Genomic DNA, 19,443 nt, shown 5'->3' with positions numbered 1-19,443 from the left:
GACTTGCCTGAGAACAAGGTGGAGCTGAAACAAGCTGAGAAACAGTTTCTGAAGAGATACAACAGAGTTTCTGCATGGGTCTGGCAGGAGTCAGATCTTTTCTTTAAAGCAGTGTGAAGATATTTCTCTTTCTCAAAGAACATCTCTCTACAGCAAGTATTCAAATATTCCTATGTGCCATTGGTGGTTAAAGTGGACTGAGAGCAGAGATGTATTTTTCCTTATTGGTTAAGTGGGAATAAAGATAGCAGTTAAGGGTATTGTATCCATTATATTGAGTAGTATTGTTTAAGAGGCAATTGTGCATTATTTTCTAGTGTGATGTTAAAGATTGTAATACTGTGTGTGTAATAAAGTTTGTTTTAATGTACCTATTTCTTTGTGTATTCACTCCTGGAGCGAAGAATCCTTTCCGCACAGTCTTACAAAATTAAAATAAAATGTTGCGGTTACTGTCCAGTATCCTAGCCACTCCTGGGTCTGATCCGGGATTGTAATACCAGGGAGTGGAGGTGATGATATTAAATTCCACCCTAGTGTCGTACTGAGGGAGAGCTGCACTGTCGGAGATGTGTCTTCTGAATGTGATGTTCGACCAAGGCCCTATTAGCCTATTTGGATGGGCCTAATTAATAGATCCCATGGCACTCTTTGGAAGAAGAACAGGGGAATTCTCCCTTGTGCCCAATGTTTATCCCTCAATCAACATGTAAAAACAGACCATTGTCACGTTGCTGTTTGTGGGAGCTTGCTGTGCACAGTTTGGCTGCCGCTTTTCCTACTTTGCAACAGTGACTACATCTCAAAAAGTAATTCACTCGCTGTGAAGCATTTTGAGGTGTGCTATGTTCGTGAAAAAGTGTCGTATAAATGCAAGTCTTTCTTTTTCCAGCTGAGATCTGCAGATATCCCACTGGGGCAGCACGGTAGCATTGTGGATAGCACAATTGCTTCACAGCTCCAGGGTTCCATGTTCAATTCCGGCTTGGGTCACTGTCTGTGTGGAGTCTGCACGTTCTCCCCGTGTGTGCGTGGGTTTCCTCCGGGTGCTCCGGCTTCCTCCCACAGTCCAAAGATGTGCGGGTTAGGTGGTTTGCCATGCTAAATTGCCCTTCGTGTCCAAAATTGCCCTTAGTGTTGGGTGAGGTTACTGGGTTATGGGGATAGGGTGGCGGTGTTGACCTTGGGTAGGGTGCTCTTTCCAAGAGCCGGTGCAGACTCGATGGGCCGGGTGGCCTCGTTCTGCACTGTAAATTCTATGAGAATCTATGATAATCTATGATGCTGCTTTGCTGTGTGCAAATTGGCCGCCATAGTGTCTGCATGACACGGGCAACTACTTTTTGGAGGAGCTTAATTGACCGCAAGGAACTTTGGAATGAACGGCACAATACAAATGCAAGTGCTGCTTCTTTCTTAAAAAAATATTAATTTAGAGTACCCAATTATTTTTTCCAATTAAGGGGCAATTTAGCGTGGAAAATCCACCTACCCTGCACATCTTTGGGTTGTGGGGGTGAGACCCACACAGCCACAGGGAGAATGTGTAAACTCCACACAGACAGTGACCCGAGGCATGGATCGAACCTGGGTCCACGGCGCCTTGTGGCAGCAGTGTTAACCACTGCGTCACCCTGCCGCCCAGGTTCTGCTTCTTCTGAAGCACTTCATCCCATTATTATTAAGGTCGTTATCCAGATGTTTATCTGAGGAAAATGCCCCGAATGCCCAGACAGTGATTTGTACCACTGAAATGAAAAATGAAAATGAAAATCGCTTATTGTCCCAAGTAGGCTTCAAATGAAGTTACTGTGAAAAGCCCCTAGTCACCACATTCCGGCGCCTGTTCAGGGAGGCTGGTACGGGAATTGAGTCGTGCTGCTGGCCTGCCTTGGACTGCTTTAAAAGCCAGCGATTTAGCCCTGTGCTAAACCAGCCCCTGGGAGATGAGCTCGGCTGCCATTGGGTTACAGAATTGTTTATACCAGAGTTTTGTGGCTCAGATGCTTCCCCCCCCCATTGATTGTGGGTGGTACAGTAGCACAGTGGTTAGCACCGTTGCTTCACAGTTCCAGGGTCCCAGGTTCGATTCCCGGCTTGGGTCACTGTCTGTGCGGTGTCTGCACGTTCTCCCCGTGTCTGCGTGGGTTTCCTCCGGTTTCCTCCCACAGTCCAAAGATGTGCAGGTCAGGTGCATTGGTCAGGCTAAATTGCCCTTCGTGTCCTAAAAGTTTGGGTTGGGTTACGGGGGGTAGGGTGGAGGTGTGGGCTTAGGTATGGTGCTCTTTCCAAGGCCCGGTGCAGACTCAATGGGCCGAATGGCCTTCTTCTGCACTGTAAATGAAAAATGAAATGAAAATCACTTATTGTCACAAGTCGGCTTCAATGAAGCTACTGTGAAAAGCCCCTAGTCACCACATTCCGGCGCCTGTTCGGGGAGGCTGGTACGGGAATTGAACCGTGCTGCTGGCCTGCCTTGGTCTGCTTTCAAAGCCAGCGATTTAGCCCTGTGCTAAACAGCCCCTAAATTCTATGATTGATAAATGTTGCTGAACTGCGAGTACAGCTGCGTGATTTTATCTTACTGAGACTAGTAAACCAGTAATGATGCTGGGACATGGGACAGAATCTTATGCCCAGACAATGGCGGGTTTGGTGGCAGGGGCATTTGAACAGCTGGGAGGATAATGGGTGGGGACCTTGCTTTCTTTCTGTCATGGGTGGCCTTCTAACCCTGCCATCTACTGAGGCCCTTAAGAGGCCAACTAATGCCTCACCAAACACGAATGAGCAAATTGTTGCTGCCACCATGGGACACATTAGTCTTTCTTTCCAAAGTTACTAACTCACTTTTTTTTGAATGTAGATTGCAATCCACTCTTCCAGTACAGCCATTGTATTTACAGAATTCCCTGGAAGAGTCCAACCAATTTCTTCTCTCTCGTTAAGGATTTGATTGCGACATCCCTTCTGATTTGCACTCCGGATTAATCATTATTTATAATATATGATTCCCCGATATCGTCTTATAATTGCACAGGATTACACGGGTGCGTTTTTGCTCGATAGGTCAGTGAGTAAGTGCCTCAATTATTGACCGTGTGATGTGCGATTTTCACTAACGCATAATGCAATACTTGTTAAAAGCAAATTACTGCGGGTGCTGGAATCTGAAACAAAACCAGAAAACACCGGACAATCTCAGCAGGTCTGACAGCATCTGTGGAGAGAGAAGGGAGCGAACGTTTAGAGTCTGGATGACTCTTTGTCAGAGCTGGAGAGAACTGGAAATGGGGTCAGATTTATACTGTAGTGGGGGGGGGGGGGGGGTGAGGGCTGGATCGGGGGGGCAGCGATAGGTGGAGATGGAATACTTGATGTTGAGAGGGTGGCTGGTGTCCAGATGGCTTGGGGATGGGTGGAAGCTTGGGAATGGGTTACCTGCCTGCTCATGGAGTTGACGGCTAAACCATGGAAAACTGGGATGAGAGTTGATTGAGATGCTAAAAATGTAAAATCAAATTTCCACGATACTTCTTGACATCTGGTACTTTCCTAAATGACCACGGTGTACGGCCACCCATTATTACAAGCATTTGACTCCTTCGGAGATTCAGACACTGTTTGCTTTATTGATTCATATTTCCAATTTTATCGATGCAGATGTTTTATTTGTGGTGCACCCCCCCCCCCCCCCAGCCCGTCCTCCACATTCTCTGGGATGTTTCCAGCTGTTCTATTGCTACTTGCGCGTGAACTCCCGGAGCCTGAACAACACGGCTGAATTTGGTGACGCAATGTAGTACTTCAGTAAATTCAGTCAATTTCCTGCAGTCAAACATTAGGTCAGTAGCCTGGATTTTACATGCCTCCGATGAGCGTGTTTTTGGCATGTAAATGAGAACAGGTGCCGGGCAGATGCCCACTCCACCACTGCCCCCCCCGCCCCCCGCCCGCCCCCCCCACCCCCCACCCCCACCCCAAAGCTCACCCCCATAAAACACTAGGTGGCCGGGTGGGCAGGTGCCGATATCAGCAGCCTATGCGACAGATGTAAGTTAAGGGTCAATTGAGCTTGTTAACATGTTAATTGACCCCGATAATATGCTGCCCACACCACAACATTGTTGATGAGGGCAGGCGGGTGGATGAGGGAAGGAAGGGGGGGAAATATCTTTGGGGAGTGCCATTTGTGCATTCGAACAGCCACCCGAAGGTAATTCCCTCCCTTCCTTCTTACCCGCCAACTCTCCAAAACACACCCCTCCAGTCTCCCGCTCCCTAAACCGGCCAAACCCTCCCCGTCCAAAAACCCTCCGGCTTACCTCACGGCGAGATCCATTGGATCTTCTTCTTGGGACTGATTGCAGTCCCGGCTGCGGCCACTACTGAGTTCTTGGCGCTGCCGGTATTGGGCTGGTAGCTCCCTGGGCAGGACTTCCTCTCTTGCCGAGCTCCAACCCATGAAATGAAGCCGAGTGAAATTTCCTTTTGTCATAAGCCTTCCAACCACTCAATCTCTCTCTCTCTCTGGCCACCATATTAAGCTGAACCAGGTTGTTTGCAATGCCAGCATCTCATTCGAACCCAAGCTGAGCTTCTGAACTTCATACGTTGCTGGTCCCCCCCCCCCACCTCAACTCACCTATAACCTTTGAAAAAGCCTTTATCATCTCCAGACGTGACACTTCTAATAGTCTACCGTCCAACCTCCCACCATCCTGCATCTGCAAATCCCAGCTTACCCCAAACACCTACCTCCTCTGTTCTCTCGCACACCAGGTCCTGCCCACCCATCACCCGTGTGCTCGCTGATAGACATTAACTCCTGGTACCCCAATGCCTCCATTTCCATGGGATTGTTGATACCGTCTGCATTTGTTGCCCATTCCAAATTGCCATTCAGGCGGTGGGGGGGTTGTGCTGCCTCTTTGAATGCGACGGAATGGGTCGCAAGGCCATCTTCAGAAGGCATTCGAGAGTCAAGCACATTGCCGTGGGTCTGGAGCAACATGAAGGCCAGACTGGGTAAGGGCGACAGATTTCTCTGTCGGAGAAGGATATTAGTGAACTCGGTGGGTTATTACGACAATATGCCGGCTTTTCAGGGCCCTCATTACTGATGGTAGCTTCTCATTTAATTAGCTAATTTTAAATTTCCCAGTTGCCATGGAGATATTTGAAATCATATCTCTGGATCATTAATCCAGTAATATAATCGTTGCACTGCCCTATTCCTCAATTAAAAATTCTGTCTAATTTCTATCATGACCTTGCTCCTGAAAATGAGAATAAAGTTATTTTAAATATAGTCCTTTAGATTTTACCTGCTTTCTTCATTTCTACTTATGCCGATAGGATGGGTGGATGAGACCGACACATTCACGCAGATCTGATGGGCTGAATGGCCTGTTTCTGGGCTGTTGATTGTTTGCAATTTTACTTATTTGGATCTCCCTCATTTTTTTCCCCCCCCCCTCCAGCAACCACTCATTTTCCTGGTTCCTTGTGGAATCTGCAAGGGATATCGAATGACTTTCGGGACAGATGTTGTCCTCGTAGAGCTCTGAGATTCCAGAGGGATCCGGGTGGCCTAATGCAATGAGCCGCAAAAGGTTAGCACGTAGGTGCAGCGAGTAATGAGCAAAACCTGCCGAATGTTCTCATTTATTGCAAGGAGGATTGAATGCAAAAGGGTTAGGGAGGTTGTGTTTCAGTTGTACAGGGCATTGGTGAGAATGCATTTGGAGCACTCTGCGCAGTACTGGTCTCCTTCTCTAAGGAAAGATGTAAATGTGTTGGAAACAGTTCAGAGACGGTTTGCTAGATTAATGCCTGGAATGGGCGGGTTGTTTTATGAGGAAAGGTTGACCAGGTTAAGCTTGTATCCACTGGAGTTTAGACGAGCAAGAGGCAAAGTGATTGAAATGTATAAGATTCTGAGGGGTACTCACAGGGTGGAGAGGTTGTTTCCCCTTGTGGGAGAATCTAGAACGAGAGATCACTGGACGAGATTCTCCGTTTCCCAACGTCGATTTCGCAATCGGCGATCAGGCGGAGAATTCATTTCTACGACGGAATCGGCAGACGGCGCCTGTTTTACGCAGGTTGTGCATGCTCCGCTCCCACCGAAACAGCGTCATCGCGGCGCGCGTTGCGACGACCTCAGGAAGTCACCTGAAGGCCCTCCCCCGATGCTCTGCCCCTGATGGGCCAGGTTCATGACGGCGGTGGGGGACGTGTGGCCCCATGCCGTGCGGGAACCCGGCGCGGCAGCGGCGGACTGTGTCAAGCGGCGCCATAGTCGGGCGGGAGCTGTGCTGTTGGCTGGGGGTGGGGGTGGCTTCGGCGAGGGCTGGGGGCACTGGTGGGGGTGGGGGGTGGACAGGGGGGCACTATCTGACAGGTCGGGTCTGCGGATGGCCGGCGCCATGTTATACGGCGCGACCGCTGCAGGTCGTCGCCATGTGCATGTGCGGCCAACGTCCCGGTAATTCTCTGGCCATTTAATTTGTGGAGGCCGGGCATTTTACATGATGCGGCTGCTAGTCACTCACCGGTCGCAACATCGGTGAGGGGGCGCTGCCGATTTTTTCCACAGATCCTCCGCACTTAGCCTCAGATTCGGAGAATCTGGCCTAGGGCCTCCCATTTAAGACAGAAATGGGGGAAAAAAAATTCTCGGAACGTTGTGAGACTTTGGAACTCTCTTCCTCAAAAGGTGGCGGAGGGGGAGTCTTCGAATATCTTTAAGGCATAAGTAGATAGATTCTTGATAAGCAAAAGATGGGAAAGGTCATTGGAGGTTGGCAGGAATCTGGAGTTGAGTTTAAAATGACATCAGCCATGATCCTATTGGATGGTGGAGCAGGATCAATGGGCTGAATGGCCTACTCCCGCTCCTAACCCTTATGTTCTGCATATTTACTATTGCCAATTTGGACCCTTCACAGTAGCAGCCCCCCAATCCTCCGCTCCCCAACCACCTTTCATTCCTGATGTGAGATGCTTCTATTTGAGGTAGCCCATGCTGCGGGACCCCATCCTGGCTGTTCCATGGCCGTTAAATTAAAGAACTTGGATCTGCCGCAATAATTATGTGAGGCCAGTGTTCTGGCAACTGTGTTTGAATCGGCCACACCTCTGAGTCAGAAGGCCATGGGTTTGAGGTCCACTCCCGAGACATGAGCAGGAAAACACAGAGGCATTTGAAGAAAATAAGCTTGTAGGGCTGCGGGGACAGATGGAACGGTGCTGACTTGAATGCTCTACAGAGAGCCAGCATGGCCTCGATGTTCTGAATGGCCTTCTTCTGCGCCGTAATGACTCTTTGCCTTGGGGCGGCACGGCGGCACAGTGGTTAGCACTTTCGCATCACAGCTCCAGAGATCCGGGTTCAATTCCGGCCTCAGGTGACTGCCTGTGTGGGGTTTGCACATTCTCCCCATGTCTGCGTGGGTTTCCTCCGGGTGCTCCGGTTTCCTCCCACAGACCAAAGGTGCACGGGATAGTTAGATAGGCCATGATAAATTGGCGCTTAGTGTCCAGGGATCACTAAGCGCCAATTAGTGAGGTTGGGTTATTGGGTTGCAAGGGTAGGGCAGGGTGGACATGAGTGAGGTGCTCATTTGGAGGGTCGGTGCAGACTCGGTGGGCTGAATGGCCTCCTGCACTGTAGGGATTTTATGATTCTATCTCGGCTGGTCGATTAGTGCAGTACTGAAGGAGGGCCAACCTACCAGAGGGGCCATCTTTCAGGTGTGGCGTTAAACCTTGGCCCCTTCATCTCTCTCAGGTAGATGCAAAAGATCCCCTTGCACTAGAGGAGCAGGGAACTTCTTCTTGATGTCCTTGACCAACCAACACAGATTATCTGGTCATTATCACATTGCTATTTGTGGCACCTTACTGTGTGCAAATTGACTGCTACATTACAACTGAAACGGTGCTTCATTGGGTGTTAAGTTCTTTGGGGGCAATCTGAAGTTGTAAAAGGTGCAATATCCTGCCTTTTTAATGACCCGTTCTTCGCTTTCCTTGAATAGATTCCACATAAACCAGCATCCCGCAAACCCCAAGTAAAACAGGCTGTTACTGCGATAGAAATAGTCGACAGATGCGCGTGCAGAGTGGAAGTTAAGGAGGTTAGTAACCTTTTAGTGACAGCCGTGATATCAGAGTGACGCGCCCCTCCTTTTCTGGGGTCTGGAGTGCCTGATGAAGTGAGAGTTAGAAAGAAAAGTAGCAGAGACTGTCTTGTGTAGACATTGTGGAGAGCCAGTTTATTCATATTAATTCTGTACAGAAGAGCAGTTCAGGTTACAGCTTGGCCAGTGGCAGAATCTCAGAACACTACAGTCCAAGTACACTTGAGGTTACAGAATACAGCAGAAAATGCAGCAAGTCCTTTCCAGTGTTAGCACAGCACTATTCCCAATCACCGAGCTCTTTTACATTTGTCTGGACATAGCACTTGTTAATGAAGCCACAGTGATTGCTTTCCTTCCCCAATCTTTCTCCCCCTTCCCCACCCCTCGTTAGGGCACCAGTTGTTTAATTTGCTTACAGGTCTTAAATCGTTTACCCGACAATTTACATCTTAAAGGTTCCCTTGGAGCTAACTTCAGTACGTAATTCCTCAGGTAAACGATTTAACCAGGTTTATGTTCTAATTTTGCTGTGTGCATCATCAGTCGTGGGGGTCCCAGATTGTATTTTTTTTTAAATTAAGAGGATCCAATAATTTTATTTCCAATTAAGGGCCAATTCAGCGTGGCCAATCCACCTACCCTGCACATCTTTGGGTTGTGGGGCTGAGACCCACACAGATACGGGGAGAATGTGCAAGGAGGCCATTCGGCCCACCGAGTCTGCACCGACCCTTCAAACGGACAGTGACCCGGGGCCGGGATCGTACCCGGGTCCTCAGCGCCCTGAGACAGCAGTGCTAACCACTGCCCCATCATGCCGCCTGGGGTCCCAAATTGTATGTCAGATGATATAAAGGGGGGAGACAGTCAGAGACAATTAGTGTATGTTCTGCTAGCTTGTTGGCTGAATCCCGTTCGACATGTGGAGTTGTAGAAAGACTGAAGAAACCTGAATGAGTTATCAGTAAATGCTGGCCTCAGAAGGACTGTCCATAACGGTGTTCAATAGGCTGCTAATCAGCTCAGGAATCCTTCCACTGCCATTCCCCGAAGGGAAAACAAAATGTGCGGGAAGGTGGGCGAGAATGAAAAAAAAAACAAGTCGCAACTCTTAGCCTTGCGCCAAGTGCAGCTCCCGCGGTGATTTGCTGGGAACAATAATGTGGGACTTTTCTTCCGATGTTATTCTCTCCTTACACGAGGTGTAGTTTCACTGGAGAGACATGCGGTGTGTGGAATGGTCTAAAGGGAATCAATGTACCACCGGCACCTTTCAGAGGTTTAACCCTACTGCCGTTAGACCTGTGATCCAAATATTAATGAACGGATATTCAGACTGCAGGGGCTTGACCGGGTCGACAGTGAGAGGCGTTTCCCCTGGGTGGGGAATGCAGGACACAGGGGCCCAGCCTCAGGATCGGAGGTCGGCCATTTAGGACAAAGAGGAGGACAAGTCTTTTGGCTCGGGGGGGGGGGGCTTGTGAATCTTTGGAATTCTCTCCCTCAGAGGTTTGTGGATGCTCCATTGGTGAATACATTTGAGGCTGGGATTGGACAGGTTTTGATCTTTTAGGGAATTGAGGGATATGGGGAGTGGGGCAGGAAAGCTGGAGTCAAGGCTGGAGATCAGCCGTGATCATATTGAAATGCAGAGCAGGCTCGAAGGGCCGAATGGTCTACATCTGCTCCTATTTCTTACAATATTAGCAGATGGTACCCCATTAGGCTGACTATTGATCTCAAAGCTATCCTATATGTTGGGCCATTGTTTTTTCTTGTCGAAGGAATCCACGTTGTGCTAATTACTGGTTGAACAAACTGTGTGATTTAAATGGATTTGCCATATATTGGTGTGACGTTTACTTTCAATATTATCCATAAGGAGATGGAATGGTGCATGGCGAGGGAATGTTTGCTTCTCAGTGACTTGAGAAGACCTTGACCTTCCTTTCCTTTTCCTCCTATTCTCTCCCTCCGTCAGCTGCCTTGCGATCGCTGGCCAAATTGCCATTGTTCAGGGGTGGGCTTCGAGATGAGCCCAGTCCTGTTTTCACCTGACATGTACACATCGGACCTCGGCAGCGGGAGTCAATGGAACGCAATCAAGGGACAGTCGCCCTGATGTTGATGCCATTTCCCACTCCAGAACCTCCACTGTTTCCTTGGTTGAGATTACTGGCCTCCTGCTCTGTCCTATCTTGACATGGTACCACTGACAAACGTCCCCAACCCAGCTAGATTATAATCTAGGACGACCCTCCCACTGCAGCACTGAGAGAGTGCTGCACTGCCAGAGCTGTCGTTTTTTTTGGATACAACGCTAAATCAAGGCCCCATCTGTCCTCTCAGGTGGACTTAAGAGATCCCACGACACTATTTCAAAGAAGAATAGGGGAGTTTGCCCCATTGTCTCGGTCAACATTCATCCCTCAATCAACATCACTAAAACAAACTATTCCAGTTTGTGTGAGCTTGCTGTGTGCAAATTGGCTGCCATGTTTCCTGCGTTACAATTGTGACAACATTTCAAAAGTCCTTCACCAGCTGAAAAGTCTTTTGGGACGTCCTGAGGTTGCGAAAGGTGCTATAAAAATGCAAGTCTTTTGTCAATTTTTAATTAAATGTAACCTTGTATTGGTCTGAGAGGCTGAAGACTCTTTTTGTTTCCAGTTGGGTCCAAATTAATGGCTTTTATTTGAGGTGTGAAATTGGGCCTTTGTGAAATGGCGATAAGTCGTGCTCGCAAATAAATAAGGACTTAAATACGTGTTTACCAGACTTCTGGCATAAAAGAAAGGGTCTGATGTTTTAACGATATTAACAACAAAACTTGAACTATCCTGAAAAGCATGGCAGCTGCAGCTTTAGCTCCACAAATTGTGCTGTCAGCTCCACCCACGGTCACCTTAGCCCCACCACAACAGCTCTGGCCCCGCCTGCTGCAGCATTAGCTCCGCCCACACCACCCTTCACTGCACTAACTACTGCCCCAGCCCCGCCCATTACCACTTGACCTCCACCTAATGCATATTCAGCCCCATCCACTACTGTTTTAGCCCCCCCCCCCCCGCCCCACCCCCGATCTCTACGCAATAAATCCCACCGACTAAAGTCCCCTTGGTTCTCCGCATAAAATGCTGACGGACCCGCACCTGTTACTGATGTCGTACATGCCGGTCACAGTAAAGGCCCTGGCACAGGAAAATTATGCAACGAGGCAGTTAATCGTCAAGGCTTCGGCAGCAGGATTCGGGAGAAAATTGAGGTCGGGAGCAAGTCTTGTTGTGCACTGATGCCGATAATTTCACGGCCGTGGGTGATGAGGGTAAAATAATGCCACTCAATGCAAAAGATCCAAACCTGATTACGAATAGAACCGCGGAATATCCCCCAATCTTAAAAAGAAAGGACTTGCATTTATGTGGCGCCTTACGTGACCGTGGGTCATCCCAAAACACTTTGCAGCCAATGGAGTACGTTGAGGTGCACTGACTTCTGTAGTGCAGGAACTTAGGGTAGATGTTCATTCACTTCTATGCCCGCTGCCCTACTCCTGGCTAAGTAAATGTTCGTCAATTGTGGAAAATCAAGACTCACTCTGGTTTTACTAAATTGTGTTGGGCTCTGATGTGCCTTGTCTCCGCAAGTGATCCTCGACCTTTCAGGCATTTGACCAGAGGTTTCTGTTTGTTCACTGTAATGTTCATTTTAACTGAATGTGGCAGGGTAATATGGTTCATGCCAAGCACAGCTGTGTGGGGCTGTGTCAGAAGTGCCCATTATATTAAAGGTGCCACTGAAATGAAACCCTCCTCTCCCTCCTATCAACTCGCTGATACCACCTCAACCAATGTTTACCTTTCGACTGATGAATCTTTCTTATCATATTCTAAGACGAGGGCAGCATGGTGGCACAGTGGTTAGCACTGCGGCCTCACGGCGCCGAGGTTCCAGGTTCGATCCTGGTTCTGGGTCACTGTCCGCCGTGTGGACTTTGCACATTCTCCCCGTGTTTTGCGTGGGTTTCGCCCCCCCCAGCCCAAAGATGTGCAGGGTAGGTGGATTGGCCACGCTAAATTGCCCCTTAATTGGAAAAAATGAATTGGGTACTCTAAATTCATTTTAAAAATAAATAAATATTCTAAGAAGATACGGGGCCACGGGTCATAGAGGTTTACAGCAGGAAACAGGCCCTTCGGCCCAACTTGTCCATGCCGTCCAGTTTTTGCACTAAGCTAGTCTCAATTGCCCGCATTTGGCCCCTATCCCTCTATAGCCCAGATTTCCTAATTAAATGCTTTGTTTTAGGTCTTTCAGATATTGTACCTTGAGGATACTGAACCAGGATATTTGAGCAAACTCCGGCACCATCTCACACACTGGTTCTAACTGTAAACTTTTATCTAAAAACATCAAAGCAACACAAACTCCAACCATCATTGTCTGGTGAGTAAGCACATTGCACGTGGTAAATATGTCTGTGTCCCACGAACGGTAAAGGTCGGGTGGAAATACTTTCATACCACTGACATTCGTGGGATTTTGGGAAATATTTACAATCGTAGCCAGCATCTGAAATCTGGTGATCTTGAGCTTTAAAAAATTTGGTCGCAATAGCCGAGATTAATTTTGATGCACTGGGCACCTCCGTATAATTTCCACCAGCAATCTCACACCAAACGATGTAAGCACCTTAAAGGAATGTCAGCACCTTCGGTGGAGATTTCTCCAACTTAGGGGCCAATATTTACCAGCCATTCTTGCCGGCGGCGACCCCCTGTCACACATTGCCATTTTCACAGGGGTTCCCCCTCAGTTGGCATGGAAACGGCATGTGTCTTATTAAGGATGGCTGGCGGGGAGGGGGGGGAGGGGGGGGGGGCAGGGGCAATCAGAAACCTTTCAGCTTGAAAGGAGCAGAGGTTGCGATAGCGGCTAAGTGAGAGAGGGGGAACTTCGAGATGGGGTTGCCCTCCCTCGAGCTATCCAAAACTTAAATTCAAAAATGCCATTTGGAGCCAGGCGGTTTCCCTCTGTAGGATGGTCGGGCAGGGGACAGGGGGACAGGGAGGGCCTCTAGAACTGATATAAATGTTGATCCCCTTAGGTTTGCCCGTAGGAGGCAGCCTCTGGCCACCTGAGCTGGCATCGGCGATTGGGTAGCCCTGTTGCACCCCCCCCCCACCCCCCACCCCTCCTTTGGGCATTAATGGCCCTTTGCTTTCAGTTTGCAAAGCATTTAATCAAAATTTTGCTTTCATCGACCTGGATCAAAAACCCATTGCCACATGGGTGGCGCAGTGTGACCCCATTGTGCTGCAATCAATTGCCAATCCTCACAATGTGTCTCGCAAGCCGACCTAAGCTCCATGAAGGCATCATGGCGATGCCAAGAACACATGTTACCATCAGGCTCGGCGGGATCCTTAATCAAAAAGTTAAAAGTTATTTAAAGAATGTACCTTTCTCCATTTCAGTGGTCTAGGAGTTCCCTTGGGAGCGATAGGAAAAGCTTTTGAGCTCAAACAGTTCAACAAAGATATTCCGACCACAGATGGTGGATCAAAGAGCAGGGCTACAAGTGCCCTCTATATTTTTAGCGTAAGAATTGGACAGATGACTTAAATCTAGTGGCTCGTCAAAAATAAATCACTTGCGGTAATCCATGTGCGCGCATGGAATTTGGAATGAATCTTAGCAAGTGAAGTCAATGCATGTCTGTTTCTGATTTCTCCTAATGTGCTCCCTCTGATGGCATTCCTTTCTATGTACACATCGGAACTGACAGATAAAAGTCATGTTCTCCTATGCCTTTGCCAGTTGCTATATTTATTTACAACAGAATATTTCAATAATCAATGCTGCCCACCAACGTAACAGGGCCTGATCAATCCAACTTTTGAATTCAGTCCTTTTCTCAGAATAACCCCTGCCCTATCTTTTTAGTCTAGAAGGATATTGTTCTTTAGTTGACTTACTAGAGCTGTGCTTGTGTGTCAGATAAAACAAATCCTCCAGTTAATCAGTCATCCTTTTCTATTTTTGAGTGTGAATATCTGTCAGGGTTGAGATTTGAACCCAATTTCGGACAGTTAAGGTTTCATTGTTCGAGCCCAGAGCATGTTGATCCTTTTCAAAGGCATAATTTGCAAGGGGAATCGCACAGCGCACATCTGGAATGCACTGTTCGAAAAGGTGGTCGAAACAGTTTTATTAGTGGCTTTCTAAGGGAAACTAGATATATACTTGTAAAGGAAAATCTTTGCAAGACCATTGGGAAAGAGTACGTGGGTAAGACTGACTGAATTGCTACTTCAAAGAGCTGGGCCAGGGAGGATAAATCAAATGGGCTCCTTCCCTCCTTTAAAATTCTACTGCTTGATCAAGACAATTGTGTCAGAATAGTTTCCCTCAGAGCAAGACCAGAGCAGCCAGCTAATGAACAATCATCACTGTCTGCTGTGGGCCAAGGAACCTGCCAATATTGGTCATTTGGAGTCATAAGGGCTGAGTGAAGACATTCTCCAGAAGTTAAATCCTTGCCAATCAGTTGGCAATCATTGACATCACTTCAAATTGATAGCATTAAACAGGGGACCCTCAGCGTTCTCCAAATGGAGGGAGATACCCAGAGGAGAATCACAAGCGTTTTGCAGTGGACTCCAAAGATAACTGGGATTATTCCCAATGCCGACTTAAACATCAAAAGTTGCAGTAGATTTGCGATTTGTCCAGAGTATTTCAAGTCAGAAGCTCGAGGGTTAAAGCGCCACTGCAGAGACCTGAGTACCAAACCTAGGCCGACATGCTCGGTGCAGTACAGATGGATTTCTGCACGGCCGGGGGAGCCATCTTTTGACTGAAGCCGTAAGCTGTGGACCCATTTACTCTTTGTGGCAGATGTGAAAATTCCAATGGCATTGCTTTGGAGACAAGAGGGGAGCTCTCTCCAGCGTCCTGGCTAATATCTGATCATTATGACATTGCCGTCTGTGGGAGCTTACTGTGGGGAAAATTGGCTACGGCATTTCCTCCATTTTGCAACAATGGCTACACCGCAGAAGAAGTAGCTAATTGGCTATAAAGTGTATCAGGATATTCCAATGTCGCGAACTAGGCGGCAGAAATGCATATCTATTCTTAGCGGCATCAAATCAAAGACTGGTGATGAATTTTGATAGAAGCAATGTGGACAAGATCCAATTCTGGCCTGGGAGAGACTGGGATAAAATTCATCGAGATGTTCTAAATTTGTCCTTTGGCGGGGATGATCATATGTCTTTCAGCGGGAGGCTTTCATTGCTCATTAATGCAGAAGGGCATTGTGAAGATGGTCATTTGACTGCTTCGGTGGTAACTTTCTCAAGGAGTGCACTAACACTTCTGGACCCAGATCGAAAGTTGGTAGCGTGTGTACGTATGCATGTGCGTACATATTGAAGAGTTCCAGGGTTGCCTTCAGTTCTGCATTACAAAAGTATATGGTAGCATTGGCGAGAGCAGTAGTCAAATAGGGCTGGACTAAATCTCTGGTGACATGAGTTCAACTTCCTTTGCAGCAGACTTGAGTCCAATTAATTAAATACATCTGGATCACCAAGCTGGCAATGATGGCTATGGAGCTACTAGGTTTCTACAAGAAACCTATTTGGTTGATTAATGGCCATTTGTTCTAACTGCTCTCTGAAATGGCCTGGCAAGCAATCCATCACCAACTTCTCAAGGGCAATTAGGGATGGGCAATAAATGCTGGCCTTAATTGCCCATGAATAAAAAAAGTGTTAAAAATGTAAACAATTCAAAAGGACAATTTACATCAGAAAACCAGAGTTTGAGAATGTGTGAATTCTGGCAGTGTTCAGAGGGTTAATTATTTGAGTTGGCGGGGGCGCTGGGGTGGCGACGCGCAATAAGCGTCTGTTGTTAAGTTCTTGGGCTGAATTCTCCGCCTTTGGGGTTCTCCATTTTGTCGGCAGCCCGGGGGTTTTCCGACGACGTGGGGCTGCCCCGCAGTGGGAAACCTCATTAACCGGCCGGCGAAACGGAGAATCCCGACGGCGCGCCGCACCAGAAAACTGGCGCGGCGGGACGGAGAAACCAGCCCCCTGTTGGTGTCATTGGACAGGGTGGGACGTTCCTGTGAGCTGCAGTGGGTGGCCGGTTGGCATTAAGGCTGAGTGTGTGTAAAAGAGCTCCTCGGTATTGGCACTAAAGGAAAAAGAGCAAAGAGGAAAACAAGTGTACATCGCATTGAATTTTTAGTTTCAGAAACAGCAAGAGTTACTATGTTATGCTCCGGAATATAATGCTTTCTTAAAAAAAGGATAGAAACAGAAAGTAGAAATATCATATAAACTGCAATAGAACAAGGTACAAAATGGTCACTCCATAGACACCCTGTAGATATAACAACCATGTTAGTCGCTATGCAAATATGTTCCAGAAAAGAAAAATCATACAGTTGAATCAGGATTGTGTTTTAAAAGTAGGAAATTCACAACCTTTAGAGAGGTGAAGGTGGGGGAAAGCTCACCTGCTCAACAATATATTAGTCGACAACCATTTTATATCGTATAATTGTACATTCAAATACAGTGATTACCTTAATAAAATCGAAAATCCATTTTGTGTGGGGAGGAAAGAAAATAGGCACAGTCACTAGAAGGCATCATAGAAAATCAATGTCCGCTTCTCACTGTTAGTTCATCCTCCATTGTGCTCAGTAAAGGCTTCTGTAATCCAGGTGCTGTGAACTGGGAGGGGGCCGCAGAGGGAGGGGTGGGGGGTGGGGGTGGGGGGGGGCAACCAGACTGTGCAGGGTGCCAGATATCAGCAGACTTAAAACCATCCCAACCACGCAGGCACGGATCTCAGTCACATAAGCCTAGCCATCCATTCTCACTGATCCAGGGCCCTGGAGTCACACTGCAAAAGCACGGCACACCAGTTGGCGTAGCTGAGGTTGCTGGTCAAAGGCACGGGGATTCCAATTGGACTTTTTTTTTGTTGTCAATTCTTCTTGCCAATACGAAAGTCCTACAAAAGTACAGGGCTGATTCACGAGTCGTTAAATGTAATCCAAAAGGGAAATAAAACACACCGATTCAGAAAATGACTTCTTTTAGAAAACTAAAAAAAAAACCTTTTCGGGTCTGCCAGCTTGCGCAGAGTGGTCGGGTCGCTGGCATTCTAAATCGGCCAGGATTCATTGAGATCGCAATGATTGGGGGTGCAGGATGGGGGCTGGTGGGATGATTTTTACTTTGCGCCAGGGCGTAAAGCAGGCTGTTCGACATCTCTACTCATTTTTTATTTCAACGACTTCAATGGAAACAGCCGGTTTGATATCACCGTTTCTACAAGACTTTCCTCGATGACTTTGCACTGGGCTGCAGCTGTCCTCAATGGCACAGATTTGCGGCTGGAGAGTTTATTGAGCAGTTTAACTATGTGTGCTTTATAAAGGGTGCTCTGTGCATAAGTGCCACCGCTGATAGCTACTTTCCCCTCTTGTTTTGCCGTCTGCTCTTGTGTGACTACCCCTTCAGAATTTACTTCCGGGTCACCTATTAGAAGAATGAGAGGAGATCTAATTGAGGTATATAAGATGATAAAAAAGGTATTGACAAAATAGAAGTAGAGCGGATATTTCCTCTTGTGGGGCAATCTGGAACGAGAAGTCAGGATAAGGCGCGGCAGATTCAAAACAGAGATGAGAAGAAATTACTTCTCTCAAAGGGTCGTGAATCTGTAGAATTCGCTACCCCAAAGTGCGCTGGATGCCGGGACATTGAGCAACTTTAAGGAGGTCGACAGATTTTTAATTACTATGGGTTGAAGGGTTAAGGCGAATGGGCCGGAAAGTGGGGTTGAGGTCCAGGTGAAACAGGCACGATCGCATTGAATGGCGGAGTGGGCTCGAGGGGCTGATTTGCCTAAAACTGCTCCTAGTTCTGATCTTCGTACGTCAATTTGAAAACCCTTCCCTCCTCAAAACTCTGTCCAGTCAGTTGCCATAACACTGCTCAAGTCCTAATTGCACACTGAATGAGAATCTACAGCCTAACTCTTCAATCCCCCTCTTCTGTTTGTCGTCTCTGAACACCTGAAATTCCATATGATTCGAGAAAAGCGTGTAGAAAATGTTGTTTAAACAGTACAACTTGTAAAATGTTCGAGCTTGTACTTTTCTGGTATTGTACATGAGAGCAGATATCCATCTAGTGGCCCCCAAGAATTAAACCTTGGTTAAATATAGGACAGATTGTGGCATTTTTATTAAGGTGCTGATGAATGTATTAATTGTATTGTAATTACCCATAAGGACATTATAACAAGATGTTCACTTTCCTGGGATTTTACCTGCAGGCTTCCTTTGATAATGGACACAGATTTGCAGCATATGTCAATTATGCTTCTGTTGCACCGAAAGATTGAGGAATGGATTCATCATGCCTGCTTGTGTACCCAGTGTGATTAATGCCCAATGATGCTCCCTTATTTGTAGCACACTTTTTTCCCCCCGTACATTAATAAAACCGGGGCAGTTTTAAAACTGTGATCGCTGGCCAAGATAACAAATAGACATCTAAATGAGTTTAAGGACTTTTGCGAGATGAAGGATTGTGACTGAACTACCACTGTTTGGTAACAGTTTATATGCCATTGTCGGTTACGTCGTCCCACTCAGTCACTGGCAGGCATGGGGGAATCTGACCTTTTGTGTAATAATGTCAGATGCATGATAAAGAATCACCCCCAGGGTGGCACAGTGGTTAGCACTGCTGCCTCACCGCGCCAGGGACCCGGGTTCAATTCCGGCCTCGGGACACTGTCTGTGTGGAGTTTGCACTTTCTCCCCGTGTGTGCGTGGGTTTCCTCCGGGTGCTCCGGTTTCCTCCCACAGTCCAAAGATGTGCAGGTTAGGTGGGTTGGCCATGCTAAATTGCCCCTCAGTGTCCACAGTTTAGGTGGGGATAGGGCTGGGGATTGGGCCTAGGTAGGCTGCTCCTTCAGAATCTCGGTGCAGACCCGATGGGCCGAATGGCCTCCTTCCACATTGTGGGGATTCTATGCTCCTGCTCCTGATTCTTACTCCCACCGGCCGCTGACTCACTATTACCCGTTTTTGTCATGTGAAATGTCCATATGGGTCTGAGCCCATATATCTGCTAAATTGCTCTTGGTGTCCAAAAAAGGTTAGCTGGGGTTGCTGGGTTGAGGGGATAGGGTGGAGGTGTGGGTTTAAGTAGGGTGCTCGTTCCAAGGGCCGGTGCACACTTGATGGGCTGAA

The 19,443-nt window shown here is 47.6% G+C and overlaps 1 protein-coding gene across 6 annotated transcripts in view; it reads right to left on the bottom strand.

Annotated features, from left to right (window-relative positions):
- The window catches only part of palm2akap2 (PALM2 and AKAP2 fusion), a 475,642-nt gene that overhangs the window by 200,663 nt on the left and 255,536 nt on the right, over nucleotides 1-19,443 (bottom strand). The window contains exon 9 of one of the 6 annotated variants that reach the window (XM_072517292.1): nucleotides 8,257-17,716. The exons of the other annotated variants lie outside the window; for them this stretch is intronic. Coding sequence (XP_072373393.1) covers nucleotides 17,460-17,716 — 257 coding nt within the window. The 3' untranslated portion in view covers nucleotides 8,257-17,459. Of the gene's footprint in view, nucleotides 1-8,256; nucleotides 17,717-19,443 lie in introns of those variants that run through there. 6 annotated transcript variants of the gene reach the window in all.

Source organism: Scyliorhinus torazame, chromosome 9 (assembly GCF_047496885.1).
Source record: "Scyliorhinus torazame isolate Kashiwa2021f chromosome 9, sScyTor2.1, whole genome shotgun sequence".
NCBI classification, from domain to species: domain Eukaryota; kingdom Metazoa; phylum Chordata; class Chondrichthyes; order Carcharhiniformes; family Scyliorhinidae; genus Scyliorhinus; species Scyliorhinus torazame.
Note: the sequence above shows the minus strand (reverse complement) of the source record. Positions and strands in the feature narration are given on the sequence as shown.